Source organism: Excalfactoria chinensis, chromosome 9 (genome assembly GCF_039878825.1).
Source record: "Excalfactoria chinensis isolate bCotChi1 chromosome 9, bCotChi1.hap2, whole genome shotgun sequence".
Lineage (NCBI taxonomy): Eukaryota > Metazoa > Chordata > Aves > Galliformes > Phasianidae > Excalfactoria > Excalfactoria chinensis.
The window spans coordinates 18,823,417-18,835,967 of NC_092833.1; the positions used below are offsets into that span (position 1 = coordinate 18,823,417).

General features: G+C 46.2%; 1 protein-coding gene across 6 annotated transcripts in view; it reads left to right on the forward strand.

Annotated features, from left to right (window-relative positions):
• PLCH1 (phospholipase C eta 1) overlaps positions 1–12,551 on the forward strand; it is a 61,158-nt gene that overhangs the window by 6,758 nt on the left and 41,849 nt on the right. For 4 of the 6 annotated variants that reach the window (XM_072344237.1, XM_072344242.1, XM_072344238.1 and 1 more), the window contains exon 2: positions 2,386–2,500. In XM_072344237.1, coding sequence (XP_072200338.1) covers positions 2,422–2,500 — 79 coding nt within the window. In that variant the 5' untranslated portion in view covers positions 2,386–2,421. Of the gene's footprint in view, positions 1–2,385; positions 2,501–10,033; positions 10,263–12,551 lie in introns of those variants that run through there. The other 2 variants (XM_072344239.1, XM_072344241.1) reach the window with 1 other exon arrangement.

Genomic DNA, 12,551 nt, shown 5'->3' on the forward strand with positions numbered 1-12,551 from the left:
GTGCTTGGCCCTACCAAGTCTAGAATCCATTTCATCAAGTATTTCCAGAAAACCTTCCTTGGGAGGAGTTTCCCCCGCTGTTGTGATGATAAAAAAGAGTCATATTTGGTCAGCTTGTCCCCATGTATCCACACAGACCCATTTCTGCGTGTGCATGTATGTACACATGCACATAACTTGACCTTACTTTTTTGTTCTACCACACTTGAGCAAAATGAGTTTACTTCCAGCAGTAACTCCAGGATGCAGCTTTGGGATCCTGCCTTCATCCCCTGCTGCTGGGAGAACCTTTGTTGTGGGCAGCAGCACGGTGCGGGCGGACCCACTGTGCTCTGAACAAGGGCACATTGTGTGAGCTGAGAGGGAGGGGAGGGGGCTGCAGGTTCCCCTCAGAGCTGTGAGTTGTGCGGGCAGCTGAGCGAGAGACGCGATCTGTCTTTATTTGTGTCGATTCCAGCTGATGAAAACTTGAGACAATATTCATAGTTAAAACACGGCCATGCTCGTCTTTCCAGTGCCTGGAGGAGAAACCTGGCAGTTGGCTGGCAGCAGTGATAATGTTATTTCTGTGCTTTCAAAGTAACTATCAGCCTGTGCCTCACTAATTAGCACCAGAAGAGTGACCGTAGTTGCGGTGAGCTATAATGAAAGCTCATGGCCTGGGAGGACAAAAGTCCAAGAAATGCACAAGTCTGGCAGAGATGTTGTAGGTATTGCTGTGTGGTGATCCCAGCTCCAGTGAAACAGGCCTTTAGTTTAAATGGTATGTGGTCCATACCCAAAACATAGACTGTAATGGAGGCAGATGGGCTGGGTGCAGGTGGGAGGGAGACGGGGTGGGTGACTGAGGCTGCTGGGCCGGGCCTTGGGCAGACCACAGAGGGGGATGCAGTGAAAGGATGTGTCTGAGCAGCAGGTCAAGGAATCTGTGGTTAATGTTAATGCAAAAGAAATATGAAATGCTGATCTGGTGAGTTGTAACCATCACTGCTCTGTGAGCCCTGCTGGGTGGGATGGGGCTCTGTGAGGCAAGGCTCACAGAACAAAAGGCTGACTCTGTCTGGATGGAAGTTGGGCGAAGTGACTCAAACGCAGCCTCGTCTTGAGTTATAGCCACCAGCTTATTAATGAGTTAACTTACACTGTTTGGGTCTCTGAACATGATCGTTCTGATTGTTGCTATTGTCCTGGGTTGTGGCAGTGGAACTGCAGAGCTGCTCGTGGTGGAAGCTTTCCCAGGGACTGGAGGAGGGTTGTTTAGGGGGATTGTTTCCCACCTCATTGTTAATGCTTGGCTTCAGCTGCTTGTGCTCCCTCACTTGGCTGGGCCCTGCTTTGCGTTGGCGTGATGTGCTGGTCCGTTTTAACTGCCTGATACGTACTGCTGCCTGGGTCTGGGAAACGCTGGCTGTCAGATGGCTCAGCCCAGTGGAGCTCTGGGACTCATGGCCAGTAATACTGCTGTCTGCTCCAGGTGCTCAGGTGGGAGTATCTGAAGCCAGTTACCCATGAGTGCTCCCAAGCCCTTGTCTCTGCTGGAAGTGAACCCATCCTGTAGCCGTGCTGGGAGCCTCAGCCTCGGTGGTCTTGGGGGGGGAGGCTGGGCCAGCGTGGGCCCATGTGGGAGGGATTTAGTGCCTGGCTGCCTCATTCTCCTGGGGTTCTCTGTTCAGTTCTCGTGATGGGGCTGAAACAGAGATGTGAGAAGTAAGAAGATGGTAAAGCAGACTGATGGTTCATCAGCTGCTTCAGCACAACAAGGAACTGCTAAGTGGGACTCTGAGCTGAAAGCATCTCTCTGCTGTGTAAAGCTGGGGTTCTGGGGCTGAAGTCACGTAGTTGATGTGACCAGATCTCCTCAAAAGTGCTGCCCACGCCGCTGTCTCTGGAAGAGTCCGTCTTCAGCTCCATGGGTGAATATTCCCCAGTGTTTTGATCCCTTTGATTTGCTTCCTTTATTTATTTATGTGGAAGTTTAGCTGGGGACGGTATGTATTGCTTTATGGTGTTGTCAGATGCACTAGCAGTTGTTAAATGTGGGACAGCATCATTAAATAGATCCAATCGATCCTCTCTCATGGCTGTGCAATGGCCTGCAGGGCTATGGGGCTGGCAGTAGCAGCAGGGGCTCAGCAGTGCCGTGCTGGTGGAAGCTGCCCTGTGGGGTCTGGCTGGTTGCAGGGGCTCTGTCTGCACCTGTCCTTTCTCGTGTGTCCCTGGAGGTGAGCTGGCACGTTTGGAGAGTGAAGGGCTGCGTTTGCTGTAGTACTTCGAGGGTAATGATGGATTTGGCTTAAAGGGCTTCATTAAGTTCTCTTTGATAGTTCTGGCAGTGATGCGTTTCTTGTAAATGAACTAAATCACTCATTCTGTTTCTCTTTGTAGGGTGGCTTTCTTTGATGGTGAGCAGAAGGTCTCAGGATGAGTTACTGGAGTCTGGATAAGAAAAGCTGTCTGCAGTACTGCAGACACTTCTTGGCGGACAACGGCGTGTTTCATGGTAAGCAGCAAGCTGTACTGTTGCCTTCTTTTTCCCACTGAATCCAATGCGACTGAAGCTCAGCTGTGGGGTGTAGGGCAGCTACAGCTCTGCCTGGAGACTGAGGTTCTGCTGGACAGCACTGCACAGGAGATGTGTGCCTGTCCCCAGGAATTAGCATGTTGCTCCTGACTGCTACAAGAGGAGTTGATAGAGCTAAAAGGGATGGCAGAGCCTTTTAGGGATTAGCTTGTTGTCAGCGTGCCTTTTGGAGCCTTCTGGTCCTGTGGCTCCTGGCAAAGGGCTGTGATGAAACAGGGGGATGAGTGTTTTTACTGGCTTCTTGCATGGAGAGGTCTTGACTATACCACTGGGAAACTGGGAAAGAAAATCTCATGTGAACTCTGGGAAAAGTTCTGCCTGTTAGCAGGGCAGGTACCATTATTCATCCCCTTGTGACTTGCTGACAGTTGAGCGTTCAGCTGTGTGTGTCCAGCTCTAATAGCTGTTAATTCAAATTTAAGCAGTTTTCATGACTTCTAAAAAAACTGCTATTGCATTTTCATATTCTGACGTCGGGATCGTGGCTCTTCAGGGAGCAAGTGTGCAGAGCTGCTGATTAGCTTATTTTTCTACATTTATGCATGCTAATATTCTGTAATTGTTAAATGAAAGACGGGACATGTTTAGCAAATAGCTGGCTTTGTCTCAGTCGTTCTGAAAGTAGCTTTACATACTTAGAGCAATTATCTTCTCTCAGAAATACAAACTTTTTGTTTAAATTGCATTTCCATAACTGTAATTAATTCTCTTTCTCTTTCTAATTTTATCATCTGGCCTTTGCACCTCTTTCTTTTCAAGCTTTGGTGTCAGTAGGGACTTGACCGCTGCTGGTCGGATGTTATGTTCATTCAGTCTTGCTCTTTCATTCAGAGCAACACACTAATTCAGTTGTGTTGGGCTTGCCTGGAAGGTTCACATTTCAGTGTCAGGATTATTGTCTGTAACTGAGTCTTTAATCTGGAAGAACTGTTGCACTTTGTCTGTGGAGCAGACGTAGAAATATTCCACTGCATTAGCTAATGTTCTGTAAAGCTTGGGGACATCTTTCTCCATAGAGACTTCAGAACTGGAAGCATCCACAGAGACACTCAATACAAAAGCTTCCTGCTCATCCTTGTTCATTGTCATGTTCTCTTCTTATCCATCAGGGACTTGCATTGCTTTGAGAATGTAAACACGTGGTGTTAAAGTTCTTCACTTCCAACTGAGGTGTTTCAGCACAGGAAACTTGTAGGCTGCCCAAATGAGAATGCCAAAACTCTATGTTTATTGGAAACTTGAACATCTCCTTTTAGGAACAAACAAATAACAACAACAGCATCAAAAAAACCAGCCCAAAAACCAAAGCAACCACCAAAATCTTTAAGCAGAAACACTCAAATGAGACCACAGCCCTGCATGTATAACCTGTTAGAGCACACAGTGCCTATAAAGAAATGTCACAGGACGTCACTTGGAGGCTGAGCAGTGCACCTGTCGGCTCTGCTGTGGGAGGCCTTTGGCTGCAAGCATAGATATGGTGGGGGATGAAGTGTGAGATGTGGCAAATAGCAGGACAGCACCTTGCTCATCGTGCATTAGATGGAGGCCTGGAGACAAATGCACCTTTGAATCTTGCTGAGCAAGAAAGTGTAAGTGCTCTTAGATGAAGGCATTAGTGCTGCAAGGCCCAGCCTAATGCAGTTCTGATCAGTGGTCTTTAAGCAAGCAGAGCTCAGGAACATGGAGAGAAAATGTCTGCGGGCGTTGCCAGGAGAATCGTGTGCAAGAGGAGACAAGATTAATTTGTTTGTTCAGTATAGGAAATCAAAGATGGAGAGGGAGTACGGGCTGACCATAAATGCACTTGTGAGGATAAGTGTGGGGAAGAAGCAGCTTATTGGAACTGGTAGTAAAAGTTCAAATTGAAACACTGAAGACTGTATTGAAAACTGTCCTTAAGTATGTAAATCAGTGCAGGGGAAAGCTAACCTCCTTTGAGGTGGAGGCCAGAAAGTTTTGTTCATTGTTAGAAGCGCCCTGTCTGTGCCTCTGCTTGGAGGTGCAAATGTGATTAGTATCGGCAAGCAATATTCTGGCAAATGTAAATATGGGCTGGAGGGGTGCTGAAGTGGTCCCAGGTCAGTTCCTGTGTGGGAAACAGCAAATGCTGACAGGGCTGCTTCCGTTCCCTTCTGGGGAATGCTGCTGTTCACACATCAGGCTGCTCACTGCTGTGCTGTAATTGTGCTTTGAGGCTTGTGCATGTTGTTTGGCAAGGAGAAACTATTGATACACGGCTGTGTGCTTTACCACGGGGCTTCAGCAGCTTGTGTGTGAGTAATGACAGAACATTCCTATATGTAATGCTCCGGCACTATGTGCATCTAAATTGCCTAAGGATTTCTCATCACTGCTGAATTTTATTGGGGAAAGCTGCTAATCACTTCTTTTGTGGGATGTTAGCAGTCCTGTCTGTTTGTCTGGAATTTTTTGTTACAGAAATGGAAGTTGCTGCTGTGCCTTGTGCTCTGGGGAGTCTCATCTGCCTAGGAGCAAAGATGTCAGTTTTCTTCAGTAACAGCACTGTGTGCACACAGAATAACAAACCCAAGACAGATTTGGGTTTAAGCTATTTTAGCAGTTTCTGTAGAATAGAGCAGAGAGGCTCTCACAATGTTGAGAATAGCCTAAAGGACGTGGTGAACCTACTTTCTTTTCCTTCCTGCTGCAGAGTGCCAAAATACAAAGTACATTGTGCCTCTAGGCTTGGAAGATTTTTATTTTTTTTTCTCTGGGTTTTCATGCTGTAAAATCATATTAGATTTGTTTGCTGGCAATAACAATATAGGACTGGCTGTGTTGTCAGACCAAACTTCCATCTATTTCGCTAGCAAATATTTGGGGCCAAAAGTGTAAAGGAAGACAGGCGTACACCAAAGTCTTCCATGTAGCATGCAATCCCAGCACCTGCCGGTCAGGGATATAAGTGCTTCCCCAGCCAGAAGCTGCATCTGGATCTTTGCATTTATTACCTTCTCATCTTATAACTTCCGAAGGTTTTTTTGAATTCATTTCTTTTGGCTACCCATGGGAATGAACTCTGGAGCTTGTTTTTGTCGGTGGAAACCTGCTTGAAGGAAACAGTCATTGCCACATTCAGGCTGTAAGCAGTGGAGAAGGCTTGGATGCTCAGTCTCTTCCCTTGGAAGGAGTGTTGGCTGGCTGGATTGAAGTTAGGTTCAGGCTAGTCAAGTCAGTACGCTCTTACGTCATGTTAGATGTATCTGTAGCTTTGAATGCCTGCCTTCCAACATCTCACTGAGGAAACGAGTGGAGAGCATTGTGAGGATAATGTTTTCTTAAGCTTCGGGAAAGAGAAAACAGCAAAAATTGGGAACTTTGGCCTAGACCTCAATATTGAGATCCTGATCTGCTGAAGTGTGATATAGTGATGCTCCTGTTTTCTTCCACTGACTCTTCAAGATGAGCCACTCAAGCACCTCGTTCATGCTGGCATTAAACACAGTTCCTTGCAGCAGTTATTTTGCCATCTGATGTTGTACAGTGAGTGGCTCCATCCCGGTGACCTTGCAAAGGAGATTACTGAACATTGACCTGGCTTCTTGTGTGCTCTTAGTCTGTCATTTCAGGAATGTCCAGCTCATTTTTCACAGGGTTCTTCCAGATCATCTGCTTGTAAAAATCTGAAGTTGAGCTGGGGGGAATGACTTGGGACAAGGAAACAGCTTATCTTGAGGCAGCACCTGAGTGGTTTCCCAAATGTAAGGGATGCAGCTGTGCGCTGCCTCTATTAGACAAACACCTACTGCTGGTGCATATCCAGCTCTGGGCAGCATCTTTAGAGGCTGCTGGTGGCAGGTGTTATTGCAGTGCTTTTCCTTTTGTTTCAGTCTGAAGAGCTGAGCTTTTATGCAAATTCTCATAGGATTTTTTTTTTTTTTTTTTTTTAATCTTGAACTTTTGCGTTCAGTGAATGAGAACATAAAATATGTTTTATACAGTAGAATGGGCTGGTTTGTCTATTAGAGCACAAATTTTGGGGCAGCGATATTAAGCCCTTGCAGAGTTGCATGTCTGTGTTTAGCTTTGTGTTTGCTGATGGGCAGTGCTTTATAATTAGCTCTGCAGAAACCTCATTCAAGCCCAATGCTTGAGGCTACAGTGCTAAAGATGCAAGATGGAGACTGCAGAATTTGCTCTTACGTCTTTATAGCTATCTTCAGTTTAAGTCTTATAACGATGCTCAGGAAAGAAGAAGTTAGTAGTACAGTAATTCATATTTCATACTCCGATTATATAGTGCAATATACACAGTTCCTTGTCAAAACAGACACATGTAACTGAAAACGCATGCAAAAGAAGAGTATTAAAAATTAAATCTAAAGATAAGTTAGAAAAGAATTAGATTTTAAGGAAACATCCTAAAACATGAAGAAACTGCCTCTCTGTGCTTTGTCCATGCACCTCCAGTGCAAGGAGCAGTTCCATTGGCCTCAAGGGCTGCCTCAACGTGGGGCGTCAGACAGCTAACCTTTCACGTTGTGTTTTTGCCCTTCTATCTAGCTCAGCTTTCCAAAGAATGGTGTCTTCATTAATGGCAAAGGGGAAAAGTTGATAAAAGCTTTAGTCTAATAAAAGCGAGGAGCTGTTTGTGCAGATAGTATAAAATTTTATTCAATCCTAGCTGAATTTTTGGACGATTGTGTTACAGTTTAGATTTAAGATTAAATTTGTGTGATGAATATGAATCTGTGTTTGTCTTCTTAGTTCATTATCTACTTGCTGGAAGAGATAGAATTTCTCTAATCAGCCTTTCTTTCTTTGTAGCAGAATTAGCCCCTTTTTACCACTTTCCAGCAATTTTGACATTGAAAAAGGAAGAACTGATGAGCCAGAAAATTAGTATTCTTTCAGTGTTGTGGTTTCTAAACCTAATTGTTGAAACTTTCTCATTTATTGGAAAATTAATATTTGGCAGTAGAACTCAGACTGCGATCTGTGGTCAAAGGGTGGTGAGCCCCGTGGCACTGCTCCATCTCCACCCCAGCCAATGTACAGTGCACACATAGGGCCACCTTGTTACCCTGCAGTCGCTGCTTGGGGTTTGGTGTGCAGCTTTCAGGCATTTCTGTGATCTGAGGCTGGAGCTGCATGGAAAGGAAGAATTACAGTCTGCAGGTATTGGATGAAAGCTGTAAATCTCCCTTCTTAATGAGATGGTGGGGATAGCACTTTGGCACCGCCCGCCTTGTACCTCAAGGTGCTTGCTGTCTCATCTCAAAGTAATATCTATGGTTTTATGGTTTAATGATAGAGCTTTGAATGGCAAATGAAGAAAACTAGAAAATAATATTAGACTAGGGAAGATGGATTTCGACTGAATGAATATCTTTTTAATATGTTTTAGTGCTTTTGTAGCTGAGATTGTCAAAAGCTATCAGTGAGACGAGGCTTGGAGAACGTGTAATGTATTTTATTAAACCAACTTAAAAAGTTGAGAAAACAGAGTTCTGAGTATGCAAGTCATTGGCAGAGGTTGCCAAAGGAAGGAAGGATTATGGGGCAGAAAATGTAGGTACACTCCAATGCAGTGTGTCTTTGAGGGCACAACAGCTTCAGGCTTGACTTAGGCTGATAGGGTTGGGACTGGATGTGAAACCTGGCTTGTCAGCAGAGCCATCGTGGTGATTGTTTCCTGAAGCTGAATAAACTTAGAGGTATTTTCCTACCATTAGGTGGTTGTCCCCCAAATTATGTAGAAGTCATTTGTTTGTTGTAATGTTCTTGGTGAACAGAGTATAGCATGCTCTGGTCTCTAAAGCCATACAGCACCTCATCACTTTGATTTGTAAAATGAGCCAAAGTAATGAGGAATATGGTAGTGATGGGACAAGCTTTCCTATTGAGCAGCTTCTGTGTATTGATGCTTGTGTACAGCCCCTGTCACAAGAAATAGATTGAGAGGCTTGGAATGTGCCATGATTATACTCTATAAGGCCTTACCAAGTGCAATTTGATATCACAAGAATTAAAGACCGGTGACAGTTCATTTCTTTTGTTGTTGTTGAATTGCATCTATAACACATCAATTCACTGGGATGTAAATATATTGACAGCTGCCAAGAGGTTACCAAGCAATGACTTCATCCTTTAGAAGTAATCTTGTGAAGTGAGGCATGAACAACTGTGGGGTAATTAAGTAGCTCTTCCATTTCCCTTATGGTAAGTGGTATGAGTGATGCTTCTCTCTGCAGAATGCAACTTCCCAGAGCATTGCTGTCCTCAGCTGAAGGTGTGATTAGAAGCACAAACCTTGGGTGCAGCCAACAGTGTTCCCACAGTAGGTTCTTGGTGTTGTTTCATTTGATATGTTCGTTTGCTGGCTGTAGGCAACGTGTCTTGTGTTGAGCTGCAGCCTATCATATGTTGACTGTAGGAGGCCTTGCTATTTGTGTTAGCAGCAGCTAAGAAATAAGGATTTCTTGCTAAGAAATGAGTGTGTCAGCTCACTCATATCTGGTCTCCTGCCTCTCTCTTGAGTTGCCTGCGTGCTTGTCTGTCTTTTCATCCCCCCTGCCTCAATCACACTCCATCATGGAACTTTCTCCTAGCACACACTGGACAAATTCTGTCCTGTTCTATTGCTCTCAGTCTTTGAGAAAGCAGCTGAGGATTCCTGGTGTGAAGGCTATTCTGTAAAAGCCAGCCAGTAGAGGAACAATTAACAAATGCAGTAAATCCAGGATAAGAAGCATTACAGGTGGAGCCTACTTCGTTCCTGCAGTGCTTACCAGCGCTGTGTCCCCTTGGGCTCCATCACAAGTAAGTGCAAGTGAAAGTGTTTCTGCCCATCATTCCACACCGACTATAAACCCGAGTTTCAAAGGCATCGACTTCGCTCAAACAAGTGCGGTATTGGCTGCTAGCACGGCGGTTTTTTTTATAGCTGCCGGGAGAGTTAGTGCTCGGCATCACTCAGGAGACTACTTGTTCTTACGAAATCAAATGCTCAGTGATGCACAGCCTGAGCCATTTGCATGCTCTGTGCTCCGGCTGGCCTCGTTCCGCAGAGCACAACAGGCTGCGCTCCCCGAGCTGGGGGGAGAGGGGAGGAGGGCACCCGGCCGGGAGGAGCGAGCCCTTCCTGCAGAATCCCGTGGCTGAAGGCGCTAGGAGTTACCTGGGGGCGAGGGTGCTTTTCCTGTCGTGCACTCCGCCTGCGTCACTCGCTCTGTAGCTGGGGCTCAGTGTTCGCTGACTGCCGGCTTCCCAGGCGCTTGCCCACGGCGCGCTCTCCTTTGCAGGCGTTGCAGCCCCTGCAGCCCGGAGCGGCAGAATCGCAGCACCGTGTGCGCAGCTCGTGCCAAAAGTAGGCACTGCTCCTGCACTCCCGCGGCAGTAGCGGCACAGAGCAGCCAGCTTTTCTACCAGGCGGTGCCCTTTGGTTTTGAGGAAAGTTGCCTGGCGTTGTCTCCGGATTTGTTTCTCTGCCTTTTATGGCTCATGGAAATCTCGTCGTGCTGCTCAGAGAGCGGTGCTGGCGAGGTGCTCCCGTACTTCTGAGGACTGCTTTCCAAATGTTTGCTCTCTGGAGATGTGAAGATCCAATGGAGGCTTTCCTGCAGTGAGAATCCCCGTTTTCATTGCTAACGATGCACAAGAGTCGCAAATTTAATGGCAGACCTTGAAGTATATAAAAATCTAAATCCTGAGAAAGGTAAGGATGTTCCAGTTTGTGATTACCGTGGGAAGAGCTCCAGTGATGTCTGAAGTGCTTATAGGAAAATGAAGGGCACTTTGTTTATGATGGGGAACTCTTATGTGCTGTATTTATTTGGGCACCATTAATACGGGGAAAAAACCCACCCAAATCTTTCTGAATGTTTCAGAGGAAAGCCTGGTGGGTTTGTGTCAACTTTAAAATAGGTGTCTCCATGTAAACATGTGGGTTGTGTGCGCTGTTCCTATGGCATGCACCAAACAGGGCTGTGTTTCATCTCCTATTACTACACATCTTTGTCTTTAAAAACATTGTAGACCTCTTAATCTATCGGTCGTTCTGCCACGGCACAGTTTTCCATGGGAATGAGTATCTGTTTTTTCTAGTAACACTTATTAATAGAATACAAGCCGATATGCAAATAATATGTAAATTTCTGATCAGAGAGCAATGAATGAGAGATCTCTTTGAGACTTGCAGGGGACTGATACAGAAAATCTCGGGTAGACTGAGCAAGATTGGGTGTTAAGGTTAGTGCTGGGTAGAAAGCAGTAATTACTGTAAGCCTCTGAATGACTGTAGAGGAAAGGCCATGGAGGGGGGGGAGAAATCGAGATAGCCAAAGTTTATTTGTATATGATTGTGTTTGTATCATTGCTGATGTTTGGTGATGTGTGAGAATTCTTTTTTAAAGATGTTTACTAAAAAGAAAGCTTCTCAAAATTGGGTATTCTATCCAGTTGTTGGATAGAAAATTGGAAAAACAAAACCAAACCCTATTCTTACTATTCTGGGAAAAATGAAGACTGCTTTAAGCTGCTGTCAGTTTCTTGTGCATCCGACTGAGGACAGCCCTGTCTGCTGGGGTGCTCTGCTGCAGCTCCCTGTGCTGCGTTCATGGTTTGGAGGTTTCTGTTACACGTAGCTCTGCATTAAGTTTTGATGCACATAGTTAGGGAAAGGAGAGCAGGTGTTACTCCATCTGTTTGCTGAGACACAGCAGGTAATGGATAGGTCCCAATTAATAATTTACTGGAGAGGGCTTATTGGGAGGGTGTTTTTGGAGCGATCCTAGAAGAAAAGCATCAGGTTTAACTTCTGAAGCTGGTGTGAACGTTCTGTACGTATAAATGCATTTCATGCCAGGTGTTCAGCTGCTGGTGAGCTCCTGTCTGAGGGCATTTTGTAGTCCTTTCCTGCAGACAAACATAGCAGCAGCTGCCACCCGTGTGGTTGTCGTTGCTTCTCAGTTGGTTGCTTTGCTGGGTGATGGCAGCCCAGGGGAAGGGGCACTGAGACACTGTCCCACAGCTCCAGGCATTGCAGATTTGTGGCATGGATGGGACTGGAGTGGGAACAAAGAAACTCCAAGAGGAGTTATCCTTCTCTGTGGTGTGTTCATCCTGGGTTGTTCCCATTGGGAAATAACAGTTTCTGGCTGATGGAAGCAGGAGCACAGAGCCTTCACAGACAGGCTGGTGAGGAAGGGGAGAATGGTTGTGTGCTGCAAAAACGGGCACTCTGTTCCTTTCCCTCTTCAGAGGTCATGTTTTGCAGGCATGATCCCATTTGCACATGTGAAGGGCGGGAGGAGGTGAGCACCTGGCCTCCCGTCCGTCCGCTGGGTGTGAGATTGCATTCGTGATACCAGTCGCAGCCTCTGCGATGAAGATGCCTAAGGGTGCTGTCATGGCAGTGCTCACATACCATAGTGCTGCAACTATTGCCTTGATGCAGAGCCTGCCCAGGGCCTGGCCATGAGTGGCTGTAGGAGGATGCTGCTCCCCGCCTGCCCACGGCTTGGCCGTAAGTTTCTGCCTTTGGGGTGTGCGTTAGTGAGCAGGGATCAGCATGGGGTGGGATGGGAGGAGGTACAGGTGGACGTATGGAATTGAGGACCTGCCTTGGTCCCTGACTGACCAGCAGAGCTTCTGTCTGTCTGTTCCTGCTCCAACAGAACTGGAGGGCTGCAAAGCAGCAGCCGGCTGCATTGAGCTTTATCTGCTGGGCTGTGGCAGCAGCCTTTTGTAAGGCTGGGCTTCTGTGGGATGCTTGTGTCTTTGAATCTACCCAAACGCCTATAAATCAGGCATTAAGTATAGACCCTAGCCTGATGAGTGATGTTTAGGACAATTAGCTCTTGGTGAGGGACATGCTGTTCTGACTACTATGGAAGGCATCAGCCTCCTCCTGTGAAGAGCTTGGTCTTCCAGAGGTTTAATTCCAACAGTAGCTTAAATCTATCACAGCACTGTATGCACTTTCAATAGAATAGTATGGGCATGT